The following is a 16,016-nucleotide window of genomic DNA, read 5'->3' as shown; positions in this document are numbered from 1 at the left end:
GCGCTAAGTAAAGTAACAGAGGTGTATGTGTATGCATATATTTTCAATGATATTTGTACAGACTTAAAAAGAACTCTACAGAATGCATTATAAAAACCTTAATGCTGTGTGTCCCTAGTTCCCAGCTCTCTCATTAGAACTACTTAAATGAACACAATCTTATCTGTTAGGATAGCTATCAGAGTACTCCAAATACTACTTCTTGCAGTACCCTGTCCCAACCATTTGCCATCCTCTTCCCATTAGTCCTCAAGTCAGAAGCCCCGAAGATCTGTTCATTAATTTATGAACACATTTCTTCATCCAGCCAAGAAAATTGATTGATCCCTTACCAAATTTCAGGCACCATTCTTCAGTATGATTTATAGGCATGTTCAGGAAACACAGCAGTGATTAACACAGATGAATATAGTCTCTCTTGAGCTGAGTGGGGAGACAAAAGTAAATAAGCAAATATAAAATCATAAGTATAGGGCTTCCCCGGTGGCGCAGTGGTTGAAAGTCCCCCTGCCGATGCAGGGGACACGGGTTCGTGCCCCTGTCCGGGAAGATGCCACATGCCGCGGAGCGGCTGGGCCCGTGAGCCATGGCCGCTGAGCCTGCGCGTCCGGAGCCTGTGCTCCGCATTGGGAGAGGCCACAACAGTGAGAGGCCCGCGTACCGCCAAAAAAAAAAAGCTATGAAAACAAAACCTATGGATGGAGACCTACATGAAAGATGGAAGAGTATAATAATGGCCAGAGTACATTACTGTGGCAGAAGCAGCAGCCCTTAAGGAGGACAACTTTATAAATTACAAATTGGATTTAAATAGACAGGGAATTGAAAGTGGAGACATTATTTTCTGCAGAAGATGATGGACAGGGGAGAACAAAGAAAATAAAACTGAGATTGTTAGCAAAATACAATGCTAAGCATGTAAGTTAGGACTGAGTCCTTAACTTTCATTTTTATTAATGAGTGGGTGAGTATAGATTACTGACTACACAGAACCAAGCCTGGGAACACATTTTATATTTATGATCTTTGTGCCTAAAACTAGATTCACCTGCAATTTAATATGACACTAGGACAATGACTGGCCAAGTTTTAGATTAATCACTCTTACACAAAGATTTTTCATTCATATAATCTCAAACAAATACTGCGTCACCAATTAAGTTCCAGATCGTATGCACTCTGGCTGAAGATAGAAATATCTTGCAAGCCCAGCGTCACTTTCCTCTTTCTCTGGTAACAAATCACACTTTCTATTATGACAATGGCCCCAGTTATCGGCCCAGGAATAAACACTTGACTCAGGAAGAGCCAATTAAAGCCCTCCTTTAGAGTTGATCGAGAGCTTGAAGGTTAGAGTATTTCAATCTTATGAAATTTTTGTAAAACAAAATTATTTCAAAATCTACTAATTATTCTTTAAGTTCTAGAAACTGCATTCTGTGACTAAGAGGACAATTTATTTGCCGTCGGTTCTGCTCTGCCCACTTTATGTTTCTGTTATTGTGAGATAAAGGCAGTGGGGAATGGCAAACCAATTCTGATTCATTCAACACATGAGTGCTTCTTAGGTACAAAACACCATTCTGAACATTGTCCGAGGTAAAAAGATAAATAATACCTAGCCCCTTACCCTCAAGGATCTTCCAGCTTAGCAAGGGAAATAAAACATGCACACAGATGACTGCAACAAAAAGAAGATAATGATTGCTGCCAGACGTTTGGGGAGAATGAGTAGAGCAAAGAGAGAACACAGAATAAGGCAACATTCAACAGTCAGCCAAGAACTATTTGTTGAGCAGTTGCAAGCTGTGACCTGGAAATGGAAGAGGAGAACATAGATCTTCCCATGGGCAGGTGAAAAATCAAGTGTTCTCACTTGTAGCACAGCTCTTCAAATATATGTTTTGGCACCAAGTGCCTACTAAGTAGCCTTAAATTAAAACTAAATAAGGATACAGTCTCTATCAAATATAGCCTCAGGTACTGCTGCCTACATACTAGGATCACAGTATTTGTGTCCCAAGGATGCCTTTCTAGTGCTTTGCTTCTTTCCCCCTTTGCAAACTAGCTAATGCTGCCTTACCAGGATATCTATTTCACTTGTTCCAGCCTTTTTGATCCAATGTATTGAATAGCAGAATAGGTGAGTTACAAGAGGATATTTTGACTTCAAACAACAGAAATAAAATACCATATAATTGAAAAAAAAGAGGCAATCTTTCAGGCACATGTGGATCCAGGAGTTCACATGTTCTAACCAGGTCCCTTTCTCTCTTCCCCACCCCTTCTTCTCTCTGCCTTTTCTCCTCTCTGGTAGTTCTCATTATGGGATTCAAATATTTCCCTGTTTATGTGGGAGCTTCTGGCACAGCTGCAGGCTTATACCCTCGCAGCTCCAGGGCTGGCTGGAAGGGGCGGGCACATCAGAGCATAAGTTTGCACAAGGTGTGCACTTATATAGCAGGGCATCACATCTATGAGTGATTGATGATCACATTGTATACAGGGGTAGCTTCGCATAGTTTTTACATCACTTTTCTTGAAGATGGCAGTAAAATGGTATGTTTTTACAAAATCAAATAGTGTAACGTTGTCCAAAAGATATACATAAAGCATTTAGAGGAAGGAGTCTCCTTTTTCTTTTAACTCCGGCACGGATTGTCTATTGGACAGTGGTAACCCTATGTCATCAACCTCGTTACTCCAGCAGAAGTCCAGGGATTAGCCCTGCATAACTCTTGTTAGCCTCTATTCCCTTCCTTGAACACTGTAGCCAGAAGGTTTTTTTCCTCCTCAAACCTTAAGTATTGAAACCTGGAGGAGGGGCATGTCTGAAAAGAAAATGATGGACTGGACTCTCCCTAGAAGGAAGATAAATGGGTGGTCAAGAAGAAAAAAAATAAAATCCTCTGTACCAGGAAACGTTTGGAGTGTTTTTTGGGTATCAAAAAACGGGTGCCCTACACATAAAGCAACAAAGGATATTGGTCTAAAAAGAACACCATGGCCAAAGGTGCATGACCTATTTCAACAGAGGATTTGAAAGTTAAAAGTTAACCTGTAAAACATTCAATTCAATTTCATCATTTTACAGATGGGCAAAGTAAAACTCAGGCACAGGAACAGAAGTGCCAAGGTCATACAGGTGGTTGGTGGAAGAGACAACCAACTTCCCAACTTCTGACTTTTTAGGTGTGTGTGTGTGTGTGTATTGTTTTGTTTATGTGCAAGGACATTTTTCTTTAGTACACTAACATTACAACAGAAAGTATAGTCTTGTTTTGGTTTTCTCTGCGCCCTCAATTCTGTATAAGACAGTTTCGCTGCCCTCCAACAGAAAGGCTCAGCAAGAGTAGAGACCACCATAAGCAGTACACGTGGGCACCAAGGGCAGATACATTGCCCTTCCTTGTGTAGGAACTAGGGCCACTTGTTGCTTTAATGGGCCAAGTTTGGGCTGGACCTGCAGGAGGGGACACCTTTGAAAAACAGCTTCCTAACTGCACTACAACCTGCTCTGGCATCCTGGTTCCACTCCCCAAACCCCCCAAATCTTCAGCCAGAAAAAAAAAAAGAAGAAGAATGGATCACTGGATCGATGGGGAGATTTCTGTCTGCTCCTCCTACTGCCACCTCTTTCTTGCTATTTCCTGCCCGAGGAAACCTGACATCAGCCCAAAAGCATCTCTGGAAATGGGTAGGAGGGAGCCTTACACCTGTCAGCGCCAGAGAAGAAAGGGCGCTCTGCAGAGTTCTCAGTTGTTCCATCTCTTGCGATGAAAGGAAGAAAAGGAGCGAATCCGCCACAGATTTACTGGAGACCAGGGTTACTTCATCCGGCTCCGGCCGCAGTAACCCCTGAAGACCAAAGATGCATTTCCATTCCCAGCATTTCTTGTTGGCGTCTTTCCCTACAGGCTAGCCCAGTGCCTGGCCCCGGAGAAGTCTCTGCGTAAAGGTTCTTTAGGTCATAAATCAGGCTCCTGTGTGTATGTGTGTTTTTCTTAGGAAAAACTGGCACAGACGAATTAGCAGTACAGACTGGGGTCTCCCTACTACCCTTCATGCTTGGCGGCATCACCTTCGACTACCTCGCATTCTCTCGGCGCTGACAGTCCCGGCTCCGGACCTCAGGGTTGGAAGCAGTCAGCCCCAGCTAGAACCGCCCTGTCCGGGGCTGATGCCACCCTGTGCCTAGAATGTGCGTGTGGGTGCAGGCGGGCGAGCGAGCGGCTTCTACAGTGAGACCGAAGCAGGAGCTCAGCCTTCGCCTGCGACCTGCAATCCCCAGATTCCCTGGGGACCTCGAAACTCCCAATCGGAGGTACTCCCCCCCCCCCACAGCCGCCCACCTATTCCCTCCCCCCTTACCTCAGCACGCAGCCCCTCCCTGCGTGATGATGCAAAACCTTGGGGAGGGTGGGCGCTGGGAAGGGTGGGGAGAGCCTGAGAGCGAGCGAGGGTGGGAGGCAGTGGGCGGAGGAGGAGAGGGAGCCGAACGCGCATTTAAAGCGATAGCCATGCTCGCTCTCTCCCCAGTGCTGGGCTGTTGGAGAGCTCGAGCTGCAAGCCACCGAGCGCGAGCTCGAGCGCGGCGCGCTGGCCGGGGAACCCAAGAGCCCACGGCGCCCCCAGATGGCAGGCGCCGCGGGACCCCCCACCCTCGCCGGCTGCCCTTTCCCGGGCGCCCCTACCCTCCTCGCCCGCAGGAGACCCTGGGCTTCCCCGGAGGAGCTCACCCCAAGGGGCCAGGACTCCGGCGAGCCCGCCACCGTCCCCTCGAGTGCCGCCGCCACCACCGCAGCCGCGGGAGCAGCATGGTCCAGCTGGGGAAGCTGCTCCGCGCCCTGACTTTGATGAAGTTTCCCTGCTGCGTGCTGGAGGTGCTTCTGTGCGCGCTGGCGGCGGCGGCGCGCGGCCAGGAGATGTACGCCCCGCACTCCATTCGGATAGAAGGGGACGTCACCCTCGGGGGGCTGTTCCCGGTGCACGCGAAGGGTCCCAGCGGAGTGCCCTGCGGCGACATCAAGAGGGAGAACGGGATCCACAGGCTGGAAGCGATGCTCTACGCCCTGGACCAGATCAACAGCGATCCCAACCTGCTGCCCAACGTGACGCTGGGAGCGCGGATCCTGGACACTTGTTCCAGGGACACTTATGCGCTCGAACAGTCGCTCACTTTCGTCCAGGCGCTCATCCAGAAGGACACCTCCGAAGTGCGCTGCACCAACGGCGAGCCTCCGGTTTTCGTCAAGCCCGAGAAAGTAGTTGGAGTGATTGGGGCTTCGGGGAGTTCGGTCTCCATCATGGTAGCCAACATCCTGAGGCTTTTCCAGGTAGGGGGGCGCTCCCTCCGGGGCAGAGCGCGCCGTAGCTCCCCGCGCTCTTTATCCTGAAGGCTGGCTTGGACTCCAGGGCTGCGGGGTCTGGTCAGCCTTCGCTCATTTCCACCCTGGAGATCCTGCCGAATCCCTCCCACCTCACCCGAGGAGGTACTTTCCCTGCTTGATTCATTTCCCTTCCATCTCTCCCCTGTCCGCGCTCCACTCCATCCGGCTTGACATTCTGGATTTATGGTCCCATTGACAAGAAACAGTCTCCGAAAAACAAGGCGATGATTTAAATGGGTTTGCATTCGAGTGAAATATGGTTCCAAAACAGGCTTGTAAAAGTGCCGGGCTCCTGTGAGAGCCACTTAGGCGCAAGGAATATGAAAGATGAGAAGACGCCTAGAAACTAGGCATTTCTCAACTCCCCAGCTTCCCTGCCCCAAGCCGCCCGACAAGCTGCAGCTCCCTTGGAAAATTTCGAGAAGAGCTTAGGGAGGCAGTTCTTAAACAGAAGGCTAGGTCTTCACCTACATTTGGACGTGAATTGCCCATTTCGCTCGGGTTGGATTTCCCGACCTGTAACCTGTCTCTGCGAGGGCATGGGGCGGAAGGCGTGGGGACTGTCCTCAAGCGGGGAGAAGCCACCCGCAGACGTGCCCCCAGGTGATTTGCTCTGGGCAGTTGTTTGCACCGTCTAAACTGCCTTTGCGATCCGGCCACTGGCAGGAGCCGGGCGATCAGCTTTCTACTCCTGCCAGCTCAGAGCCCGGAGGTGAGCTCATGCTAACTGCGAAACACAGTCGCTTTGTCTGCACCCACCCTGTGCCCATCCTTTCCCACGACCTCTCTAACGCAGCCCCCAACCCCAGTCCTGGGTTTTGAGGACGATTCTCAGAGCCAGACAAGAAGGCGCCTGGAGGGAGGCAGTAGGGTGCGCTGAGCAAGGCCGGGCGGTCCTCTAGCTCCGGGTGCAGGCGGGCAACGGCGGAAGAATGCGAGGACGGCGGAAGATGCGAGGACGGCGGATCGGGCCCGCTGAGCGGTGGGCGGTGCTGCAGTGCTCTCTCACCGCCTGCTCCCGCAGCCTCGGCCCCACGGCTCCTGTGCCGCCCTGGGTATAGATGGATGGCTTCTGGATGAAGAAATTGAGTTTCAGGGTCTGCGTGACTATGGGTTCTCTTGTTTCTCTGTCTTGCTTCCTGTGTGTCTCTCTCCTTGTGTCTCTTTCTCCCTGCTTTTTTTTTTTTTTTGTCTGTCTGTTTTTATGTTCTCCCTTTCAATTTCTGCCTCTCTTTTCCTTCTCTACCCCTATCTCCAAGTTTTTTGTTCATCTCTGTCTTGAAGTGATCCTTTCCTAATGCACAGCTCTCTCCCTGCCTGGTAGGACCCAAGCTCAGTTAGTCCCTTCTCCAGATGTTCTGGCTGACCCTTATGCTCCCCGTAGCTAAAAAGTCGGCTCCCTCTCAAGTGCCTTTCCTGAAGCATGTTGGGTTTCTGGAGGGGACTCCTTGTGAGATTCAAGCTGTCACTACATCAGCACCCAGGGGTATGAAGTTTGTGTTTGTGCCAGAAGGAGGGGTGCCTGTCTAAAGCTGCAGCCTGGTATGGCCCCTCTGAGCCTCTGAGCATCCCTAGCACCTGTTGAGTATGCCACCTCTAGATGTTTGCAAGGCCAAAAGTGCTTCTGGGCAGCCTTCACTTTGAGGTAATGCTTTCAGGAAGAGCCTGGGTTGTTGGAAGCAAAACCCAGAAGCACTTCCTTTACCTCTGAGCTTAAACTAGAGAACCTGAGGAGGCAGCGCTGCAGGGAGGATGAGGCCAGAGGTCACCTGAGAACCACAGGGGCAACTCACAGTATTTTTACTGGAGCTCTGGGGGTTGAAGGCACATTTGCTGTTTGACATTTTAAAAATTATTTTGGTGCCTTCACTTGGAGCTTGGGAGCTTGCAGATGGGCCTGCCTGTCGAAAAAAGAGTGAAATCTTAAAGTCAAGAGAGAGCTTGCAGACTAGGTGAAGGATTGTGTTTGCTGAAAAAGATTCCAGGGGGAGCTGATTCCTTCTCTGGTGTGTGGATCTGAGGCACTTGCAAGAAAAGAGAACGCTTGCCTTATGCTTAGTTCCCCCGTTCCCTGGGCTGGGAAGGAAAGGAACTGAATGCCAGCATTAGCAGTGTGCGTTGGGACCAAAACCATTCAGAGAAAACACTGTCATTTTCCTCTAATTTGCAAATTGCAGCTATTCATGTTGGATTGAACAGCTGAGGGAAAAGAGCCCCCAGTTTTCACCTGCATTTATTGAGAAGAGGCTGGTAGTAGGAGGGATGCACCAACTTGTGGCTCGTGCTGCAAGCTGGATGTAAGCTTGGTGTGAGCATCCTGGTTAACCACTGCCCATGTTCAAATATACAGAGATAGATTCCAACAGTCTCTTCCAGTAGCCTTATTTTTGCGTGTGATCTTAGAAGCTCCTGGCATGTAAGTCCAGTCCCCAGTTTCCCAGCCTCTGTAAACCTGCAAAATGAATAGAGAGAATAGTGGAACACAGACCCCTTGTTCAAAGACACAGTCACTTTAGGGAAAGAGGAAAAGAACGGGTAGGTGAATCTTCTCTGGGATTGCAGGGTTCAGCTCAATGAAGACTGTCCTGGATAAAAGAAACTCCTCTAAATGGTTGAATTCTTAGCTCTCCAGAGATTTGAGTTTTCTTTTCCCCAGTCCCTGTGGGTTGCTGTGGGGAATGTGTCAAACCTATCATTTGAGATAAAAATTTATGGTGAGGTAAGCTTCTAGGCTGGGGGAAGGAAGACTTAGTGACTGAAATGGGGGATGCTAAGCACTGGGGGGCAGGAAGGAACAAGGAGCTAGCAATGGATGTAACAAATGCTGCAGCTGCCAGCAAAGCCTGGATTGAACTGCCTTCCTGAAAATGAGGACCCGGGCAAGAATGACCACTCAGATGTAAACAGTGTCTCTGACTGGGAATTCTCATCTGCCTGCCGGTGGGCCAGAGCTGAGCAAGTCCTTTCTCTCCTCTGTATGCACACTGAATTGGTTAGTAAGTGACATGTCAGAGGACAGGAATCATATTCAGTGGATCTTTCAAATCCAGGAGTTTGAGGCTAATGAAATTAGTGTGAGGCCAGGGCTCTGCCAACTAGAATTAAGTCACTGCAGCCACCCTGCAATGCATTTTCAGCCTGAAGGGAGCATCAGGGAGGAATTTCGGGAGATTTGTTTCTGAGCCTGTACAAAATAATACTCTCCTAATGCTAAGAAAGATTAAATGTAAATTAATATTGACTACGAGTAACATATTTAAAAAATAATCGCCGAGTGGGGGATGGCTTAAAGTGGAGAGATTATATAATATGGTGTCCAAAGAATAAATCTCCTCTGACCACTGTTTCATGGGCTATAAGTAAGATCTATTACAATGGAAAGTAATGGGAACGTTTTTATTCAAGGCTTCTCTGCTATTGACTTGAGAGCAAACACTCTGAGAGTATAAATTACTCTTGCTGTGTGCTGACTCTGAATGAACAATATTTCATGTGCAGTGACATGGTCTAAGCTATAGACTTGGAATTGAATGGCATCTGTTTCAATTGTTTTGTTCTCTCAAGAGCAACTAGATAGAAAAAAGTGGTCAATTTGACCCTTGTGGGAGCGTGTTGCAAATCTAAACCTGTGTCCCTCATACCATAAATGAAATACATTTGTAAATTTGTAAGTGTTTTCCTTCTGTTCATTGATGCTTGAGTATAATCTCAAACTTTGGCAGCAACATTTTATACATAAGTACTTGGTTTTCTTCCTTTCTTCTTTCTCTTCCTCCTCTCTCTTTCTCTCTCTCCATCTTATGTAATTGGATAGAACTGGGCACCTAGGATGATGTGGTGTTACTATAGTGGGATTTTTTTTTTTTAAAAAAAAAACAACTCTAACTTACCCTTTTAAACATTTCATAAATACAGGTGTCAGTGCCATTTGGAATAGTCTCTATAACAATTTCTGTCTCCACATTTACTGTGTTTCAGCAAATTTACCTAACAGATGGTGAGTGGGCAATTTTTAAAGGGGCATTTTTTAAAGAGCGGAGGGGGAAGGAATAGAGACAGGCACATACTATATTTGAAGTTACCTCCACGTGTATTTTATGTATGTATACCCATACAATTAAGAAGTCTTTGGATGTTTTATCTTCAAGAATAATTCAGATACTGGATTACTTGAATATCATAAACATTTAGGGTTTAACAGATTCGTTACATATAGACGTTGTATCATGGATTGAAAAGACCATAGCCAGCGGGCAGCAGCGGGCGGAGCGAACGAGCGGCGGCGAGGTCTGGACGGCGGGTGCAGGGGTCCGTGCTTCCTCGCGGTGGAAGGCTGGGGTTCGCCAGAGACGCCGGGTTGCTCCGCGTTGCCAGGTTACCGAGCGCGTGCCCCCCGCCCGCTCTTCCGCCCGGGCCGCCCTCGGCGCCGCCTGAGCCGCGGTGCGGGCTGCGCGGGGCGCCGGGTCCGCGGAAGCCTGGGTCGGGGGCTGCGTGAGGGACTCTCGTCGCGCGTGGACGCTGCGCGAGCGTGCGTGGGACGTAGGGCGCCGACCTGGGGCTCCCCGGCGCTCCGGCTCCGCTCAGGGCGCCCTCTCAGGGGCCTCCGGCGCGAGGCCCCCTTCGTGGTAAAGATGGCGGCGCCCAGGCGGGCCGCGCCGGGGTGAGCTGGAGCTGGGCCCGGAGAGGGGTGAGTCAGCCACGCCCAGGACTTGGACCCCGGGCTCGTCTCCCGTCTCCCGGGGAGCGGCGGGTGAGTGGGCGCGGCCGCGCGTAGGTTCCTCTCGTGGGGTGGTCAGCTCTTCGTGCGTCCGCAGACTTCTGTGGTCTGATAGATCTGCGGTGGCCCAGGTTGGAGGCGAGGGTGCTTGATTGGGGAAACCTGAGGGGTTTAAGGACTCTGTTGGGATCGTTTCAGACCCCAGCAAGAAGCTGAGCAAGTTTTCTCCTCTCTTCCCGGCTAAGTGTTCTCCCTTCTCTGAAGACGCCAGCTTTTCTGAATCACCTTGTTCCCCGGGGGGATACAGTTGGTGGTTCTGACCGTGGAACGTAGGACCCGGCGCGGGGAAGCCTGAGCTGGTTCTAGTTACTTTGTTTGCAAAGCACTTGTCTTGTCTTTGGAATCTTTGTGTATATAACCAACGTTGGGAAGAGCCAGCGTTTTCTCCTCCAAAACACTGCGAGGGGTAACTTTATACGTAAGAAACAAGTGGGCGTTCATATCCATCTCTTTTCCAACCACTGAGTTTTGGTTGTGTTTCCTTTCTTTAAGTTTGTCTCGTTTTGAACTGATAACAAAACAAACAACCAACCAAAAAAACCATAGCCAGTTACACAAAGTATATACTCTAGTCTCAGTCCTGCCATTAATTAGCTATGTTACCTTAAGTCATTTAATTTTTCTAGGCCTCATTTTTCTCATGTGATGTTTTTTCTTTGGAAAAGTATAGTTTCTCGAAGTCGCTAATCTCTGTGTCATAGTTCAGCTTGGAGAAAACCTGTTCTTATCCAAACTCCATGACATTGTATTTCCAGCTCCAACTTTGGACTTTGAGTGAGTTGGGGGCAACTTTTTAAGGATATTTTCACGCAGCTTTTTTAGTTAATATCAGTCTAGCTGACTTGTCATACTCAGACTTTCTCCCATATTCTTTTACCAGTGTGTTCCTTAGTCATATATATAAAGACTGTTGTGGGAAAAATGACCTCCTGGGTCAGCTTACTGCATGGTCATCGACACAGGACAGGGAGTAAGATTCTGTGGATTTTACAGAAGCAGATACAGGTTTCATTTTCCATGTCCTCTCCCCTTTCATCTTACAAAAAAACAGCAGGCTTTTCTTGGAGAACTGCCAGATAATGCCATCCTGCCTCCTCACGGGCCCCGGGGATGAGTCGCCCAGGGACTGAACTCCAGTAAAGCAGGTGATTGGCTCATGGGTAGGCGTCTGACCTCGGCTAAGTCTATCAGACTGCTCTCCAGGACTTTTCTCTCAGAGCAAAATGGAAGAATTGTCTTTTCTCTCTGGAATTTCTAAGCTGGGGAGATATGACTCTGGGACTCCCAGTGACCATCCAGCACAAGGAGAGACTTTCTGTAAAATAAAGTCTTGCAGAGGTAAGCAGCGCTGAGGGATGGAGAGAGAGCTGGAACCCTGCTGATACTCTGGAACGTCCAGATCCAACTGTATCTGAATATGGCTGCATCCCTGAATTTCTAGTACTTGTTTGTTGAGGTGGTTGTTGTTGTTTGGTTTTTGTTTTTAAATCTCCTTTGACTATTTTGAATTTGTTTTCAGCCATGTGCATTTGAAAGCATCATAGCTAAAAGAGCTAATTTCCTACATTAATGTCAGGTTTGCTGACTGGCATTCCTTAAGTGAAAAATCATATCCGCTATTTTCTTTAAATAAAATCCTTCTAGCTCAGGTTTGAGATATTCAAAACTCTGCCTCCTACCCCCCTCTTTCCAACATTTACTGTATCACCTTGAAGCATTTGTGACCACATCTTTCCCATCTAGACACAGTTGAGAGAGAGAGCAAAGACTTCTGATATAAACTGCAACCTATACGCCTCCTACCTGGAAGCTTTAGAACATACTTGATTCTTGTCATTAAAGCAAATCTTTTGTTGTTGTCTCCAGGGCACAGAAGCATTTTCATGGCATAATAGAGTACAAAGTACATTAAGCCTAACTCTACTTCTCACCCTCTTTTACTTTAAATAGGCAGAAAAGAACAATCTCAAACACATTTTCCCAACAAATAAAATACATATACGATTATGTTTAGAAGACATTTATGCAACATATAGTTAGACTGATTAATTAATGGACCTTTCGCCAATTGGCACAGTAAATATATATGTTCGATGTGCTTAATTAAAAAGAAGACAATAACATATTTTTACAGGTTAATTATCTGAGAAGAGTATTGTGCCAGCACACTTGATACTACAGTATTTCATGTTTGACAAGTAACCTTCTTTCAATTATATTTACTGCTAAATGTTTCTTGGATCAAGCTATTAAATTATAAGGTCAAAAGTAAAATGATATGAAATTACAATGATAAAGGGACACATATCCCACTTTATGAGAATAGAAGTTCTAATTTCTTTTCAATACTACTAGTAGTGACCACAGTACTAATTTGAGCCCTTACTATGAGCCACTGTGCCCATATACATTTAGTTCTTACAGTAGTTCTGCAAAGGGCATATAATAATCCACCCTGTAAAGCTGAAGAAAGTGATTCTCATAGCTGAAAGTCACATAGCTGGTGAGTGGCAAAGTCTAGATTCAAACTTAGAGTCGTCTGACAATACCCAGGTTGTTGACCACTATGTACACTGCTCAATTGTTGCACCAATAAAGAAGGGCTTGAAATAATTATAGATTTGCCTACCCCGAAACTGCAGTGATTTAAAGACATCAAAGTTGCCAGTTGCTTAACCACATCTACTTACAGTAAGAAATTACATTTTATTTCATTTCTAAAACAAGATTAATTCTGCAGGCCCATCGAAACTGGAGCACACAAATCCTACCTCCAAATGAAAGATGCTTGTTTTCCATTATTCAACACATGGCCCTGTACAGAGGCAATAAATATATAGTAGAATTTTCATTCAAATAAGTGAGAAGAGAGGTTTCTTCTTGTCCTGATTCAGTGCCCATCATTATGGATTATGATGGCTCTTCCCAAACTTTACTTCATTCCCTCCACTCTTTCTACAAAACTCCAGTAATGGAATCCATCATTCAGATATATGTGCAAAGCGAAAGGACTGTATTAATACAGTTGCTGAAAGTCAAGTTGATAGAGCACAGGAAATACATCCTAATAAATGCAACATTAATGTTTGTGTGGGCCTTGGAGTGAGGGGTAGAAGAATTTTCAGTTTAATGGAATATTTTGCCTCTTGCTATGAAAGTGCGGCTTAATAGTCTTGTAATTGGTCATTTACAGAATCCTCCATATCTGGGTTTCATGCTTTCTTTACTCTGCAGCTGTTGATTCCTTCTCTTGTTCTGGATGGAAGAGAGCCACTTCAAAGGGCTCAGCCTGCCTTTTTGTGTTATTGTTGAGATGAAGATATTTCCATTTATTAAAGCACACTATTTAAACATTTTTATCATGTTTTAAACTTGACTGTGTTCTGAAGGTATGAGCACAGGCAGACATAATGGGGGATGTTTTCCAGGAGAAAACATACTCTTATCAAAGGAATTATCAGAATTTTCATGTATGGATTGAGAATCAAATTCTGGAGTTAGACCTGAATTTAAATTCATACTCACAACTTATTACCAGTCTCATCTTGATCAAACGGTTACCACACTTCTCATCAATTTCCTTATCTTTGAAAGCGGAATAAGAGAAGTATGCCTGGTGGAGTTACACATCAAGCTCATCTGATAGAATATTCATAAGGATTTTGCACAAAATGTGCATGGAAGTATTTTAGCACCGAGTTTAGCATGCGATTCATCTTCAATACATTTAAGAGCTATTATTTTATTATTATTATGCTATCACTAAATATCACTATTACTTAAATGTCATTATTGGTAAAATTGCTGTAAAATTACCGCAATAACCCATGATGAATTCCCCTCTTCTGTTTCCTTTGTTTAAATGGAAAATATATATATAGATCTAGACAGAGAACACTTTAGTGATCCTATTCAGTGGAGTGAGAATTTCCATGGCACTGATTAAAACAAATCCTGAATTGCATGGACTTAAGATAGCAGAGAGGGGCTTCCCTGGTGGCACAGTGGTTGAGAGTCCGCCTGCCGATGCAGGGGACACGGGTTCGTGCCCCGGTTCGGGAAGATCCCACATGCCGCAGAGCGGCTGGGCCCGTGAGCCATGGCTGCCGAGCCTGCGCCTCCGGAGCCTGTGCTCCGCAACGGGAGAGGCTGCAACAGTGAGAGGCCCACGTACCGTGAAGAAAAAAAAAAAAAAAAAAGATAGCAGAGAGGCTAAGAGATTTGAAGTTAGACATCCCCAAGTGTGAATTCTACTGTGACCCTCTTCTAGCTCTAAAACCTTGAGGAAGTTACTTAAACTTTCTGAGCTTTACTACTAGTTTCCTCATCTGTATCTTTTTCAGGACTATTTATCAAGCATCTTCCTGTTCTCTATGCTTGGACGTATCAATGAATAAATTAGACAAGAGCCTTTGCCTGCGTGCTCCTTCTTGCATGCTTTCTCCCTCCTTACACTCTCGTGTGGAAACGGATGTTATAAATAAATTCTATGCTTTGTCACAGGTTGATGGGCGCTACGGGATAAGGAAAAGGATGTGAAGCTCACTGAAGAGGCTTGCGTTGGGAGTGCTGGAGGCGTGTACAGGTAGGTTCTGATTTTAAATAGGGTAGTCAGGGTGGATTTTATAAGTTGACATTTGAGCAAAGACTTGAAGTGAGGGAGTTGTCAGAATGTATGATGGGGAGACCACTCCCTGGGAGCAAGAATAACCAGTCCCAACACTCTAAGGCAGAAATATGCCAGGCAGCTTGGAGGAATATCAAGGAGGCCACCCTGGCTGACTTAGTCAGTGGGGAGGAAGAGACAGCAGGAGGGCTGGAGGTCGGATATGTGACGGGATGGATTGGGTAAGTCCTGGGAGGCCATCACATGCATTGTGTCTTTTACTCTAAACGTAGGCAGCCAGGGACAGGATTTTAGCCGAGGTGTGGCATGAACTGTCTCTTGTTTGAAAAGCATAGCTCTATCTGTGGTCTTGAGGATGTGGGGAGAGAGTGGAGTCAGGGAGAATCTCAGGAGGCGACTACAGGATCCTCGAGGTCTATGTTGTTGGCCTGCACCAGGCTGCTAGTGGCTGGTAATTCTCAGAAGTGGCACATTGGGAAGGTTGTGACAGCATTTCGTGGTAGATTGAATGCAAGAATGGAAAGGAAGAGGGGGTCAAGGGTGAATTCGAGATTTAGGGCCTGGGGAACTGGAAAGGTGTGGTTTCTGTCACCTAAGATGGAAAAAGTTTGGGGTAGAGCATGTTTGGGGGATTAAAGACCAGTTTTGGAGGTATAAGATTTGAGATGTTTTCGTGACGTCCAAGTAGAGGTGCTGAGTACACAGTTGGATACACAAGTCTGCAGTTCTGAAGAAAGGTCTAAACTAGAGATACACTTTAATACAATGGAGATATTAAGAATAATTACATGGAAGCGCTATTTTAAAGATAAAATGAAGTAATGCAATTAGCACTCTGTCTTCTCAAAACATTTAATAACTGTTAGCTAAAATAATTACCTGAAATGAAAAAATACCTATAGTTTCTTTTGTTGTTTGCAGTAAAAGTGAATAAAATGTCACAATTATTTTAATAGTATTTGTGACACAGTAGTTTTAGTTAAGACACCATGACTACAAACATTTACAATAAACCTTTCAGTCTCCTGCTTTTCACTCTGATAGGGTACTTGGAACCATATTTTGTAAGGTTTAAGTTAGTTGTCATAGGGTACCTCTTTAATTAGAAGTAATTCTGAACTGCCTAGTTCCATGCAGTTTTATATACATATATGTATAATTATTATTTTATGATTTATCAAACTCAGTTGAAAATTTGCATCACTGATATACATTAGAATTT

At 46.0% G+C, this 16,016-nt stretch overlaps 1 protein-coding gene, 1 long non-coding RNA gene and 1 pseudogene across 2 annotated transcripts in view; 2 read left to right on the top strand and 1 right to left on the bottom strand.

The window, feature by feature from the left end:
• Positions 1-16,016, bottom strand: part of LOC125963845 (UDP-N-acetylglucosamine--peptide N-acetylglucosaminyltransferase 110 kDa subunit-like) — a 200,595-nt pseudogene that overhangs the window by 90,413 nt on the left and 94,166 nt on the right.
• The window catches only part of LOC125963892 (metabotropic glutamate receptor 7-like), a 40,337-nt gene continuing 28,841 nt past the window's right edge, over positions 4,521-16,016 (top strand). Inside the window, exons 1-2 of the mRNA XM_049707519.1 lie at positions 4,521-5,336; positions 14,671-14,752. Coding sequence (XP_049563476.1) covers positions 4,521-5,336; positions 14,671-14,706 — 852 coding nt within the window. The 3' untranslated portion in view covers positions 14,707-14,752. The remainder of the gene's footprint in view (positions 5,337-14,670; positions 14,753-16,016) is intronic.
• Positions 9,457-13,250, top strand: LOC125963860 (uncharacterized). The gene is made up of 3 exons (XR_007476282.1): positions 9,457-10,140; positions 11,219-11,312; positions 12,302-13,250. It is a non-coding gene; the product is annotated as an uncharacterized LOC125963860 (long non-coding RNA).

This window comes from Orcinus orca, chromosome 3, assembly GCF_937001465.1.
Source record: "Orcinus orca chromosome 3, mOrcOrc1.1, whole genome shotgun sequence".
In the NCBI taxonomy this organism is placed as follows: Eukaryota; Metazoa; Chordata; class Mammalia; order Artiodactyla; family Delphinidae; genus Orcinus; species Orcinus orca.
This window is presented reverse-complemented; position numbering and strand designations above follow the sequence as displayed.